At 54.0% G+C, this 14,055-nt stretch overlaps 1 protein-coding gene across 1 annotated transcript; it reads right to left on the bottom strand.

The window, feature by feature from the left end:
- Nucleotides 1-402: 402 nt before the first annotated feature.
- GATA5 (GATA binding protein 5) lies at nt 403-13,665 on the bottom strand. The gene is made up of 7 exons (XM_072879383.1): nt 13,312-13,665; nt 12,008-12,613; nt 9,701-9,867; nt 3,975-4,100; nt 3,029-3,116; nt 2,332-2,456; nt 403-1,274 (listed from the first exon to the last, which is right to left on the bottom strand). The coding sequence occupies exons 2-7, from the start codon at nt 12,525-12,527 to the stop codon at nt 1,119-1,121; spliced, it is 1,182 nt and encodes a 393-aa protein (XP_072735484.1). The 5' UTR covers nt 12,528-12,613; nt 13,312-13,665; the 3' UTR covers nt 403-1,118.
- Nucleotides 13,666-14,055: the final 390 nt, after the last annotated feature.

The following is a 14,055-nucleotide window of genomic DNA, read 5'->3' as shown; positions in this document are numbered from 1 at the left end:
GCACATCTCCCTGTTGCCCGCCTTCCTGGGGCAGCTCCGAGAAGCTGTAGAAACGCACTGTTGCCAGCTTTTGGAAGTGTGATGTGGGTTTTGCATCACTGATGATCTTTCGCTACAGCTCAGCTCCAAGAAATTATTTTCTACTTGGCTTTCGTTAAATTAAAAAGGAATCTCTGCCCTGCATGGCTGAAAGTTGGAAAGCTTCCATTCAAAACATCCCCAAAACTGGATGCAAACAAATATACCCCCAACACATCCTTTATTTTTCAGTCCCTCAAACCTTTCTCTTAACTTTTGGAGGACTAACTTCTGATTTTCTAATGCTCAGAGTAGGCAATATCAAAAACAATCAGGAAATATGAAAGAAAACCAGCATTTTAGTATTCTTTTATTATTGGGAGGTTTTGACCATTTTTGTCATGTGGTTTGCCTAAAATAATAATAAAAAAAATCTTTCTTTGGAGCTGGAAAGGGAAGAGCAGTGTGTTTATTTCATGTATGACTCATCAGCTCAGTGTGGATAGGCTAAACGCTTCAGAAGCTAACACTCTATAGAGATGATTGTTTTTAATATAAAACAGTAAATGTTTAAAATAACTGTTGCTTTTTTTCTTCTCTTTTCTTCCTGTTGTGGCCAATAAAACATAAGGGAGGCCACACAGTTTACATTTTAATAAAATTAAGTTATTTGGTGCCATGTTATTACAGTCCTTATTGGAAAGTGGAATAAATTGCACACAGAGGAGTCATAGGAGGGAGAAATCACTGCGAATAAACATAGATTCTGGGATGCATTTATTTGCTGGTTTCATCTCAAAGGAGGAAGGCTTTCCCCGGGAAAACAGAGGCGGCCTCGGGGCTCCGGCCTGGGGGAGGCAACCCTGGGGCGCGCCGGCTGAGGATGAGCTTTCTGGGGAGCCGGTGCCACAGCGGGGCCATCCCAGCCCCGTCCAGCCAGCATTTTCCAAGCATTCTCCAAGAGAAACCTGTACTCCGGCCGCGGCTCGACACCCCGCAGTCCCAAAGCACTAGGGCAGCCCGTCCTCCTGCCCGTCGGCCGTTTGCAGGGCCAGCCAAAAACGTTGGTCCCGAGGCTTTTTGCCGGAGGTTGGGGGTTTCTAGGCGAGCGCCAGGGCACACCAGGAGTCCTGCCGGAGCGGCACGCTCAGCCCAGGCTGCGGGGCCATGGTGGTGGGGGAGAAGGTGTAGTCCTCGGGCTCAAATTTGAACTCGCTGTGGCTGCCGGCCAGCGCCTCGTCTGACTGGCTCTGCACCTGCGCCGGGGAGGGAAGCAGAAAGTCATTAGAAACCCTGTTATTAGCCAATGGGTCACTCCCCCCCTTCTCCTAATGCGGTGGTAGGACTTGGATGGATTATGGACACGGTGGGTTATCCCTGATGCTACCGCTGCCCTTCGGAGCAGCCCGGAGCCGGGCAGGAAGCGTGCTCCATCCCCAGCAAGCACAAGGAACAAGCCGGGAGGAGGCATCCTGGGGCCCGTCTGCATGTATTTATTGACTAAACACGTCCAGTTTGGAGATCTCTAGGTGCATGTATATTTTTTAAGAGCGCAGCACAAATCAGATTTATCTGTTTCAGCCAAAAAAAAAAAAACCCCTCTCCCATGTGGCGCAGCTGGCACAGTGCCAGGCGCTCAGGCGCTGGAGCTGAGCTTCCCCTCCATGCACACACGTCCAGCTCGGAGAGGGCTTACACCCAGCATAAAGATAGCGTTGGGTCACAAAATTTGGATGTGCGGGTTGATTTAGAGCCTTTTTTTTCCACCGCCAAGACAAAATAGCAACCTGTCCCAAAGAAATTCTCCGGGCGGGACAGCCTTGCAACCTGGGGTCTCTGACAGCATTACAGCTCTGTGAGCGCTGAGCACCTCAGGGCTATAAAGCGCAGATAACGTACGTCCAGGGAGCCTTCTCCTGGGAGCTACAGAGGTTTCCGCCCTGGGCTGGTCCCACCAACTCAACAGGGTTACAACTCCCAGAATTTCATGGCAGGAGATGGGAATTAAACCCAGCTCTGCGCCAAAGCCGGTTCACCGCCAATCGCCTCCGTGGCAGCAGGGCTTGGACCTCCCAGTTCCCCACTGCAAGATGGAAGAGCCGATGGGGAGACAACAGGCTGGAGCCCTTCCTGGTCCGCAACACCTCGGCTCACGCTCCCTGCTTCCTCAGTCTGAGGCAGTCCATCAGGCTGGTGGCCCCCAAAGCAATGAAATAATTGCTTCGCCTCATCAAGGCCTCCCAGATCAGCGACTACTGAGGCGTGTGGAGCATCTACCCCAGCAGAAGATGGCTGCGGGTCCCTGTGCCTTACCTGGGAGACTGACACGATGCTTTGTCCGGCATACTGCGAGGTCGTGCTGGGCTCTGACTTTAAAGTGACCGTGCTGTCTGAGTTTGTAATGGAAGAAGGGGAGTTAGTGGCCGAAGTCGTAGACCCTGGAAGAAAATCGGTACAGGACGGTGAAGCAACATAAGTGCAATTCTGCTCTTAAGGAAATTTATATTTTAACATCTACCATCACATCTCATGGCACAACTCTACTGTTCTCCTCCTCCACCACACCTCTGTCAAGGTAAGGCTTTGTACTTGGCCGTCAAGATGCTGACGGAGGAGGAGAAGCAGTGCTGGTCCTGGTACACGCCGGATGGGCTAACGTTGAATGTGTCATCATACCTTCTCCTCGACTCTTTAATACATCATTCCCAGCCCTGTTTTTTCCCCATTATTCAATTTAGCCCAGATCTGCTTGAACACGAGCACTGCTGGGCTGGAGCCGGGTGCCCACAGCGCAGAGGAACTTCACGGGAATATGACCGCAGTGATATTTCCCACCCAGCATCCTCCTTCCACGTGAGGGCTAGGCATAAATACAGGCCCTACATCTAAAGCAATCATCAGGGGAAAAAAAATCACAGTATTATTTTCTAATTATCATAATTTCTTGCAGAAGACATGTCGAGGTGAAATGTGCTCCAAGCCCCCATGATGGATCATAGCAGCACTGTACCTGTTGAGGTTTTGCCTTTGGTAATGTTTTTAGGCTTCCTTTTCCTCGTCTGGATGCTTTCCTTTTTCATGGCCAGAGGTCGTGGTACCTTGACATTCATAAAGTTTGGAATCATTAATATTGCATTTTACTTAGCTCCTTCCCACACACATGTTGCTCTCCTATTTACGTGCTGTAGCTCATGCAAAGCACCTAAAGTCCTTGTCCTTCACTAAGTGCTATTTTTCTCTGCAACAGGCCTTGGCTGGAAGATGTATAAGGCTAACAGCTAAGGCTTTCCCACAAATTCTGTTTTTTCCTTTATTTCCTATTTTCCTTTTCCTGATTTATTAGTGACCTTTATGACAGAGCCCTATTAAATTACACTGACAGACTGAGAGCCTACGTGGCTCAGAGGGAACGGTCATGGGATAAAGAGACTTTAACCTTTATGGCAGAAATTTGAAGAGGCCTGTATGGTGGGATGACGTCTCCTCTTTGGCTGATGGACACGTTACCAACAGTTCCCATCCTCTGTGGATAAACATTATCAGCCAGCCTCCATGTGGACTCCTTAGCATCCTTCACGCATTCTTAATTACCACATCGAGAAGAAATATTCTCCTTATCTCCAGTCTGGGTTTGGGGAGCTTCAGTCTCCAGCTACTGGAGCACGGTAAGCTTTCTTTTTGGGGAGTAACTTGGCAAACGGCCTAATTAAGAGCCACCCAGTGCCAGAAATCTCTCCTCTATGCAGGTACCTCCTGAGAGTGTTCCAGTACCCCCTTAGCCTTATTCTGGAGAACCTCAGTAGACTGAGCTTTTAACTGTTCAAGGAGACGGGACTGGGTTACGGCTCTTCTGGGTCCAGTCTAGAGGCTGGTCCCTCCAGACCTGATATCCTGGACCTGCTGGACGGTGATCCCCGCGCCCAAAGGGTCCCTCCCGGTGCAGACGCGCTCCTCACCCCGTGGAGCTTCATGTACAACCCGCAGGCGTTGCAGACGGGCTCCCCTTCGGCGTTTCTTCTCCAGAGGGTGGTATTGGTTGTGTGGCAGTTAGTGCAACATAGGCCAGCACGTCTAGATGAAGACTTAAAAATAAGCAAACACACACATGAATGCACACACAGGAATGATTAATTGGGAAGTTTCCTTTAAAATTCCTATAAAAATAAAATCTCCAATTACACCAATTTCCTGGAAAATGTGAAACACACACAATAGCCAAATTCAGATCAAAGAAATTACATTCAAATGAGATCAGTCTAATTTGCAAGTGCTTTTTTTATTGAGCTTGATAAACCTGGCAAATATCCTCGCAACTCATTTCATGAACTTCCAACAAATCTGCTGGAAGTGATCAGGACTCAGAGCACAGAGAACTTTCCTCCAGGAGATCCACTCAGATGGAGAAAGAGATGGAAAATGCCAGCCAGGCTTTAAGCACACAAAGAAAACTCCTCATGCTTTAAGTAAACTGTTCCGTTTTTCTGCACTCAGAACTACCACTAAAGTTAGCAACATCCCAATTAATCTCTGGTTGAAGACAATTGGAATCAATTGGCTGAACTGAGCAGAACCAAACTGAACTGGCCCATGATGGGACCAAGGAAATTATTCTTTGCATGTCTCGCAGATAATCTGTTCTCTTACAGGCTGCAGAAGCACCGTGCAAACATTAATTAATGACATATTTTGTGAGTGCAGTGATTGTTGGCTCTGAAACGTTAATACTTCCAAATGGAGAAGGAAAATATTCTGGCAGAAGCAGCAAACTCATTTCTGACAACAGTACTCCAAGCCACTGGAAAATTCACAAGTCTCTATATACAGACTTGTCAGCTCAATAGGCATTTCATTTGAAAATCTCTTAACACCAGGTATTGAAACTATTTTAATAAAAGACTTCACTAAGGATAAGATACCAGTGACATAAGTAATATCACAGGCTCTCCACATTCAGGTGTTTGAATACGTTCTTCAGCCTTGAGAAAAATCACTTTGATTCCTCTCAAAGGCAGATGATAGGTGATGCAGGCAATAAAGAACTCCCCGTTTGTTTATTCTTCCATTATTGCTTGATATCATGACTGAGCAATATGACGAATCAGGTGGGAAGACTAGGAATAAAAATGAAATGTTTTCACAAGGTTAGCAGTCAAAAAAAGATCAGCTTTGAGTTTCAAGAGACACAAGTGACATGCCCAAGCTTTAATTCACGCGTTGCTCAGCAAAGAGATCTTGGCAACTGTTTGCAAATAATGGTATTGCTTTGGAAATTATTTACCTTTCAAGAAATAACCAGGCAAAAATACTAATACACTGAGGTGTGAGCTGACAAGCCTGGCACAGAGCAGGGCAATCCTTGTCCCTAATATGGGACACGGTGTCACAGCAAGATCCTGGAGCAGCGACAGAGCTTTCTTAAAGCCTTTCAGCCGCCGGGGCTGTGCCGTTCATCCCTGCAACCAGGAGGGACCTCGGCCCCGATGGGAGCACAGGGAGGTGCTGAGCACCCAGTAGGTGCAAGGGGCTCTGAGGTCCAGCTCCTGCCGCGGGTGCGGAGGGGAATTTGGAGGCACTCAGCCCTGGGGTAACTGTGCCCGGTGTGAGCTGGTGAGATCTGTCATCGCCTGCGGATGGAGGAAGGCTGACGCAAAGCCCTTTGGAAAGCCCCGAGATTTCTGGGCCACTGCAGGCGCCTGGGAGGGAGGGATACGCTGTCCCTATTTCATACAACGCTTTGTCCGTGGCTTGCAGATGAGGTGGCAATGAGACCCGTGGCTCCAGTGGCCAAAGGGCAATGCCAGCCCTGCCAGAGCTCTGCCCACCCTGCCAGCCCTGCATCACGACCTGCTCGCAGGCGTTCTGCTGGGGGAGTGGCACATGCCTTCTGCATCTCCTGCACATCACTCTGTGGGCTGCCTCCTCCTCGCAGAGCCAGGGAGAGCAAAAACCATCCTCCACAGCCAAATATTACAATTTAAACCCCAGAAACCCCACAAGAACCTGGCCCTGCACCACAACCTGCCAGCTTAGCAAGAAAGAGACAGTCAAGGCTACTGTTGCTCACTGAAGGACATGGGTACAATACGTTATTGCTGGTTTCCCAGCAGTTCCCTTAAAAGAAAATGCATTTCTGCTTGCCTCCACCCAGCTGCCTTTGTACCGTTCTGACCTTGTCTAGGAAGTTGTTGACTTCAACATTGTGCTCCAGTGTTTATTTATACAAATGCAGCATACACTCAAACAAAAACTCTTCACCGACTGGGCTTGACAGCCAAGTGCTGCTGATAAGCTCAAGGAATGGTGAGTTGGTGCCTATCGAATCGACCGTGTGCGAGTGCTGCTTGGAGAGCCCAAAAAATTCAGAGCCAGCAGGGCAGGTCCTCCTGAGGGAGCCCAAAGCCATCAGAGACTTTGCTTCACCTCCTTTTCAAAGGTGGAAATGAAATCACAGGGTTTCGCAGGAAAAAAAGAAGCCTGTGAACCCCCAGATTTAATCAGAGCTTCTCTGTCCCCCTTGGCAGCAGGACGGAGGGGACCTGGTGTCGATAGGAAAGAGGTTGCAGCAAAGCGTGCTGACATACCTGAGCTCAGCTCCTGAAAGCGGGCAGATCCGAGGCTCAGAGCCAAAAGCAGCAGCATTGTCTGAGATTTGCCTTTGCTATCGTGGCTTTGGGCAAACCCACACCTTGGAGGACAAGGGAGCCGCAGGAACTGATGGCCAGGAGAAAGCCAAGGCATGCTGCACAGCTCTAGGGTCCTATCAGGTTGTCCCACGGCTGTGATCAGTCCCATCCCCACCTTCCCCAAAAGTGTCACCAAACCCACTATGCATTGCAAACTGTAAAATAGGACAGGCTGAAAAAATACCCCCTGAGCCGAGGCAGCAAAACTCAACTCCGGGTTAGTCCTTCAACTCGGGACCATGTGGGAGCTGCTGAGCACAGGATGGCTGCTGCATCTGCCCCCCCTTGCTGCACCGCACGGTCCAGCTCTGCTCCTAACGTGGGGAAATCGTATGCACAAGGATGCTCCAGCGGCTGCTCCTGGATGGTAAAAGTGATTTGGCATTTAGGACGAGCTCTAAGGTATCATCTTGTGAAACGCGCCAAGAAACTTTGGGTAGAAAAGATACTGCCTAAAATAAAGTGCTGCTCCCATCCTCCTCTAAGGTAAATCCTTTCTGCCGAAAGCCACAGTGCTTTGAATACAGACACTGGCTGTAGCAAAACAGCTGTCCCTGCTGCGTAGAGGATGATGCCTTTATCACAAAAAAAGAAACAAAAAAATGAACTGGAAACTACACTACTATTGCTCACCCTCTCCCACGCACAAGCAGGCTGAGCGCTACCGAGATGCAGGACGTCATTCCCGCAGTGTTATCTGGGCCACGTTGCGTTCTCCAAGGCTTTCAGTGGGACTTTGCTTTGTGAAAACAGAAGTCAGAATAACTCCCAGCGTGGCGTCTACTTACAGAACAAAGGTCATAACGTAAAGGACAAAAGCAACCATTTTTCCTTCCCGTGTCTGTATTTCACCAGATTGTGAAACAGCCGATTTCATCGTTCCTAGAGCAACGGTGTGTCACCGCGTTCACTGCTCTGCTCCCACCCAGCCCGTGCGGGTGAGGTTATGAGCAGGGAAGACATCCCCCGCCATGGAAATCATTTGGGGGAAGAAACATCCCAAGCCACTGGGGCGCACGTCGCTGCCTCGGTGGTGGATTTGCAGAACACGCCTGGCACCCTCTTGTCCATCATCGGTGGATCCCCCTTCCTCTGACGGGGCAGAACTTGTTGCAACATGACATTTCAAACCCTTGGGAAAATCCAAGATTTTGAAATGTTTCATTCCAAAGTCAGGATGGAAAATCAAAATTGCAGCCCCTTTTCTAATCCATAAAACAAAATCCCCACTCATGTATTTCAACTTTGCTGAAACGTTTCCCCTGGATAAGAATCAGCTCTTTCATGTGGGTTTTATCATTATTGTACTGATTGCCAAAATAATAATAAAAAAGTTTGGAAGTGCTTTGATAATTCCCGGCAAGATTTGCTCATCCCTGGGAAACGGTCTTAAATTCTGCAAATTTAAGCATTCTCCACCAGAAAACTTTGTTGAAACGTTTACCAAAAAATGCCTCACAGGTGCTACGTATGGGGCTCTGCCAGCAATGACAGAGGAGCAGGCAGGGAGCTCGGAGTTCCCGAGCGCTGCCTGCACCACGCAGGCAGGGTGCAGGCAACACAAGGCTGTCTCCCTTCCCACGCGCCGAAATAAAATACTGAATAGCAGCGAGACCTCTCCAATTCCTTTGGGGAAAAGCTGTTCAAAAAAACCCTGGAAATGCATCCAGTGCCACATTTTGATGCCAGTTTGAAATGCAGAGTTGGATTTAAACTGGTTGGCACCTATCTCTCTATGCATGGATCGTATTTGCTCTGAAGAAATCAGCAGCAGAACTCTGAGATTTGCAGCACAGCAGCGACCAGAGCCCACTGCCGGGGTGCAGATTTAATGTCATTACATTAAAGGAGACCAGGAAGGTTTTGGTGAGACAGGCAAATCCTCTCGGATAATGCTAAATGTTTCACAGAAATGCCTTGATTTTGATGTGGTGAACAAAACAGCGTGATTTTCCACGGAGACGCTGCTCATTTCATTTTGCAAATCCAGAGGCATATTTCTGGGATCAGAATCAGAATGAAACATCTTGCTCAATCCCAACTTTTTTTTTTATGGTTTTCTTACACAGAAACTTGTCACTGTTGGGTTATTGTTAATAATTTGTTTTGCAATGCAAAAAAATAACTGCAGGAATACACCCCGAGCAAAAGCAAAAGGAGCTCCCAGCTGTTCCCCAGCACAGCTCCAACAAACATCCTGTTTGTAATGATGGCTTCTGATGACAGGCTCTGAAACCAAAACTGTTACCACCAAATTTAAACATCCCAAAGCAACTCCACAAAAAAAAAAGGAGGCGCCTTTCCTCTCTCACGATGGGATCCCAATTGGAGGAAGCCCAATACCACGTTGTAGGGGGGAAATAATGCTTTAACCTGCAGAGAAACCGGGAACTACCAAACCCCAAATGTCCCCTTTAGGCGGGCGGGTGAAGGCAGTGGGCCAACTGGGCCTCGTCCTGCTCCCATTGCGAGTGGCCACAAACCTGCCTGGGCCAGCCCAGGATCAGCCCTGTCTCCTGTTCATCTATCCTGCATAGACCATGTGTGTCTGCATGGAGAACTAGGAAATAATAATAATTATTATAGAATAAAAAGCAACGCACCCACTGTGGGAATGGAGCCTGAGGAAGCCCGCAGAGCCCCGGACCGCAGGCAGGGCTGATCAGCCCCCGCTCAGCTGCAGCGCAGCCCCTCCGTGCAGCCCCGGGACCCCTCCGGTCCCTGCTGCCCCATCTCTGCGCTGCCCACCAGCCGTGCCGGCGCGGCAATCCCCCCCCAGCTTCACTCCGCTCCTCCTGACCCAGGCCAGCTCTGCACCGCAACCGAGGGCTCCTGGCAGCGCTGATGGCGTTTTATTCGTGGGAGAACGGAGGGTCAAACAGGCCCTAACACAAGTACAGAGATGCTGACAGCGCAGACACTGCAAGAGCCCCCTGGGTCCTGCCCTCCAGCCATCCCCGGGTGGAGCAGGGGATCCCCACGGGGTTTCCCTCTCTTACCAGCCTCTTCTGCGGCTTGAGTGGCCGGTTGATGCCGTTCATTTTGTGGTAGAGCCCGCAGGCGTTGCACAGGTAGTGCCCGGTGCCGTCCTTCCTCCAGAGCGGCGTGGACATGGCCCCGCAGTTCACGCACTCCCGGCCGTCCCCGGGGAACTCCTCCAGGTACTCTGGAAGAGACACCCAAGGTGTGCGGGTCAGGAGCTGTCCCCACTGCACAGGGCCACCCGGGGCCGGGCTGCCCACGGGGTCCCTGCAGAAGAGGGTCCCTAATCCTCTGTGCCCCGCTACTCCCCTGCGAGGGACAACCGCTGCCCAACGGGAGTTTACCTCCACTCTGCAAAGTGTGGACCAAAAGCCTTTCTTCCCCCCACACCTGAATCTTTTAATATTTTGCTCAAGAACAGAATATCCGCCATTCCCATCCCAAAAGATCCCAAAGTGCTGAGCGTGGCTGGGGTCTCCGTGGGCTGGGAACGGGCAGGGAGCCCATCAGCGGGAGAGCGCGGCGTTACCCCTGCACCGGGTGCAGTCCGGGCCGCAAAAATAAAAGATGATCGGGGGGCAAAATGGGGAGATTTTCCTCATTTCCATCAAGCTGCGTTGGTCGCTGGCCGGTGGGGACGGCCGGGCTGGGAAAGGGCTCGGGGCTGCCCGCAGAGCAACGCCGGGCTGCGGCTCCGCTCGCCCCGCGCCGCCGGGCTGGCAGCCGCGGGGGGCCGGGGGCTCCCCGGGAGAGCATCGCCGCCCGCCCGCCGCCCCCAGCTCCTGCTAGCGAGGCTCTTCCTCGCTTTTCTCCCCCCCACCGTCGCCCCGAAAGCCCCGGGAAGAAGTCGCGGAGCCGCCCGCTCCGAGCACCGTTCCCGGCCCGTCTCTGCCCCGAGCGCGGCTCCGCGGCAAACGGGCAGCCCGCAGCAAACCCGAGGGACTCCGCGATTGAGGGTCGGTCTTTTGCCTCCTGCCGCTTTTCTGTCTCTTTTTGAAATAAATTCCTCCGCCTGGAATGTTATTTTCTTTCGAAGAAAATACGCTCTTTTTTTTTTTTTTTGTCTTCGATCGTATTAATAATGATCCAACGGCAAGAAAAAGGGAAAAGAACAAAAATTAAAAAGGGGACAATGGAAAATAAAAATTAAATGTAAAAAGTAAAAAAAGAAAAAAGTTGCAATAATTCATTAAATGAATAAAGAATAGTTTACGCTACTTAAGAGCGGTGTACACTATTCAAGAGCAAAAATAAACGGCAGAGAGGACGGCGGCCACTATTCCGGATCCCAAACCACCAAATTCAAAGCGCAGAAGAGATTTCTGCGCCATCACCGCCCTCGGCAGGACCGGGGCGATCCCTTCCCGCACAACGCAACGGATTTTCCCAGACAAAGAGAAAATCCTGGAAAGAAACCGCTCCCGAGCCCCTCCGGCGTGGGAGGAAAAGCCGAGCCGGGGAGGCAGCTCGGCGGGGAGGCGGGGGGCTGCTTCCCTGGTTTAACTTTGTTCTTGGGGTAAAGATAAGATAATTCGGTTCACCGCAGTAAAGATGATAACGCGGCTGAGATCTTGAAGTGGCTTTTAAAGGACTTTGCAAACCACCGCCGGAGGAGGATGGTGAAAAACCCCGGGGTTATAAACCCTGCGCACGGAGAGTCCTTTTAAATCAAGCCCAAGACTTTATTTGCTCGGGACTTGGTTTAAAAGGACTGTCCGGTGTGGATGCGAACGAATGGCAGGCAGCGGGGTTTATTGTTCAACGCCTGAGTGCGTTTCAGCCTCTCTCCAAAGGCCGCAGAGCGATGCAGCTGCGGACCTGTTTGGGCGAAGGTGAATTAGGAGACCGAGAGTCTGTTCAAATATAAACTAATTTACCACAATAAATTACTTAAAAGGGAGGGAGCTATAAATCTGCCCCGCTGATTTAAACACAAGGGTAAGTATTGAAGCACAGGCACAAAGTCGATATTGTGGGAAGGAGATATCGGGGGGGGGTGGGGGGGAAGGGGTTGGACGGCCTCTGCTCCTCTGTCCTGCGGGGGAATTGCTCTCCTTTGAAACGTGGTCTTTGCCCTTCGTGTCACACACACACCCACCCCCACCCCCCCCCAGGGACAGCCACACACACCCCGTGCCCGCATCACCTCTCCATCCCTGGATACAACCATCCCCTCCTTTCCCGTCGGGGACGGCAGCGGGGCAGCTCACCCCGGGGCCGGGCCACCGACTCGCCGGGGGGATGGAGATGGCTCCGAGCCGGCGCCAAGAGCCGGGAAACGACTCGGCGCCCCGAGGCGACGGTGAGGGGCGACGGCGACCTACCGAAGGTGGACCTGCGGCCGGGTAAAGCCGCCTGCCTCGTCTGCAGGCTGTGCAGCACGCTGCTCTCAAAGTGTCCGGCCGTCCAGGAAGGCGGTATCTCGGGGGTCACGTAGGCGGGGTAGGGGCTGGAGTAGGACCCGTTAACGGAGCGCACCAAGGCGTTGCCGTACTGCTCCCGGCCCCCGCCGCCCAGCAGCAGGGGCCCCTGGTAGGCGCCGTCGCGGCCCGGGGGGCTGCTGCCCGGCGGGCTGTGGGAGTAGGAGAAGCCCGACGGCGGGTGGGGGCTGCCGGCGTTGAAAGCGGCGGCCTCGCCGCTGCTCTGCCCCCAGCCCGGGGGGTTGGCGAGGTGGCTCTGGTGCGGCTCGCAGCCTTGCAGGTAGGGCAACGTCTGGAGGACGGAGGGTACCCGGGTGGTGGGCACGTAGACGGGCGAGCCGGCCGACGAGTGGAGGAAGTTGCTGGAGTCGTGGGAATAAGCCGACTGGCCATGGTTGGGGGCGAGGGCCAGGCCCTGATACATGTTCCGTCCTCGGCGGCGGCGGCGGCGGCTGCTCAGGGCCCGGCCGGCTGCGCCCCGACGTTGCCGAGGGGCTCACTCAGAGGAACCTGGGGGGGGAGAGCCGAGAGCCGCGGGCTGAGACCCCGGCCGACCCCGGGAGACGCCGGCCTGGGGCCCTGCAGCACCCGCCGGCCTTTCCCGCGGCGAAAGCGCCTCTTCCCTGCCTCAAGCAGGGGCTGTAATTTGTAATTTTATTTTTTTTTTTCCTTTAAACTTTACTCTGGTCAGCTCGTCCCGCGGGGGAAACCCGCGGCGCTGGGCCGAGAGCAGCGGCCGAGCCACGGCGAGAAACAACCTCCGGGCAGCGGCCCCGCCGGCACCTTCCCCCGCCCCGCCGCCCGCCCGGGCGCTTCCACGGGGCCGAAAAAAACCAAGGGTTTTTTTTGTTGGTTTTTTTTTTCCTTTTCTTTTCCCCCGAAAGTATTTCCCTTCCCGTCTATTTTTCGAGCCCCGGGCCTGGAGCGCGCCTCGGGGCCTTGCCGGCGGGGAGGCGGCCGGCCGCGGCGCGGCCCCTCGGGGGCCCGGACCGGTGGGAGCGGGGTCCCGGCGGCCCTGGGCAGCGGCCCCGCACCGGGAGCATCCCCCGTGTCCCCCATCCACCGGCGCTGCCGCTTCCGTGTCAAAAAGCGAAAAAACCCTCAGGCAGGCCTCTCCCGTGCGGACGGAGGGCTCCAGCCGCGGAGCACCGCAAGAGCATCGCGCCCCGGCCCCCCTCCCGGGCCGCTCCTCCCGCGCAGGTACTCACATGGCAGCGGGCCGGGAGCGGAGCTGGGCATGGCCGGGTGGGCATGAAGCTGCGCTCAGACCATCCAGGGAAATCCCAGGGAAATAAAAATAACAGTAATAAAAAAATAGAATAAAGTTTACGGGGGAGGGAGGAGAAAATCCAAAACAACCAGGACCCCTGGCAGAGAGGGGCTGCCCTCCCCCGGTCCGGTCCCTCCCCTCCCGCCGCCGCCGTCTCCCGTGGGTGCGTCCCTGGCTGCGCCCGGCGGGGAAGTGGCGGCGGCGGGGGCGGCGGCGGCTCTTTACGGCGGGCCCCGGTGCGGCCCGGCCCACGTGACGGCCGGCGGGGTAGCCGCGGTCCCGGCCAGGATTGGGCGCCTCCCGGCAGGGGGGGGGGACGGGACAAGCCCCGCCGGCTCCGCTCCCGGCGGGGGGGACGCGCCCGCCGGCTCCCCCCCGGCGCGGGGCCGCGGGCGCCGGGCGGAGCGGGGGCAGGATGCGGCCCCCGGGGGTGCCCCGCACCGCCCCGGACCCCCGCAAGGTCGGAGGTGGCCGCCCGCCCCCCGGGGAGGGGAGGGGGTGGCCGCCTCCTTTGCGGGCCTGGCTGCGTTTCTGGGGGTCGCCCCGACGCCCCGGCGGGAGGCGATGCCCGCCCGGGCCGCCGGTAGATGCCGGGTGACACACCGAAAACTTCCCCGGCGGGGGTTTCGGGTAGCGGGGGACGCGGCCAGGCGGTGTTCTGCTCCGCGCCAGCGCTCCGGCT

This window comes from Ciconia boyciana, chromosome 14 (assembly GCF_034638445.1).
Source record: "Ciconia boyciana chromosome 14, ASM3463844v1, whole genome shotgun sequence".
Taxonomy (NCBI): domain Eukaryota; kingdom Metazoa; phylum Chordata; class Aves; order Ciconiiformes; family Ciconiidae; genus Ciconia; species Ciconia boyciana.
Note: the sequence above shows the minus strand (reverse complement) of the source record. Positions and strands in the feature narration are given on the sequence as shown.

What these genes read in the sequence shown, in the direction of transcription:
- GATA5 (XM_072879383.1), bottom strand. Translation starts at nt 12,527, where the DNA reads ATGTATCAGGGCCTGGCCCTCGCCCCCAACCATGGCCAGTCGGCTTAT. An exon ending in TGTACATGAAGCTCCACGGG is followed by an intron (nt 3,117 to 3,974) that starts GTGAGGAGCGCG and finishes ATGAATGTCAAG; the next exon opens with GTACCACGACCTCTGGCCAT. An exon ending in CAAAGGCAAAACCTCAACAG is followed by an intron (nt 2,457 to 3,028) that starts GTACAGTGCTGC and finishes ATTTTCTTCCAG; the next exon opens with GGTCTACGACTTCGGCCACT.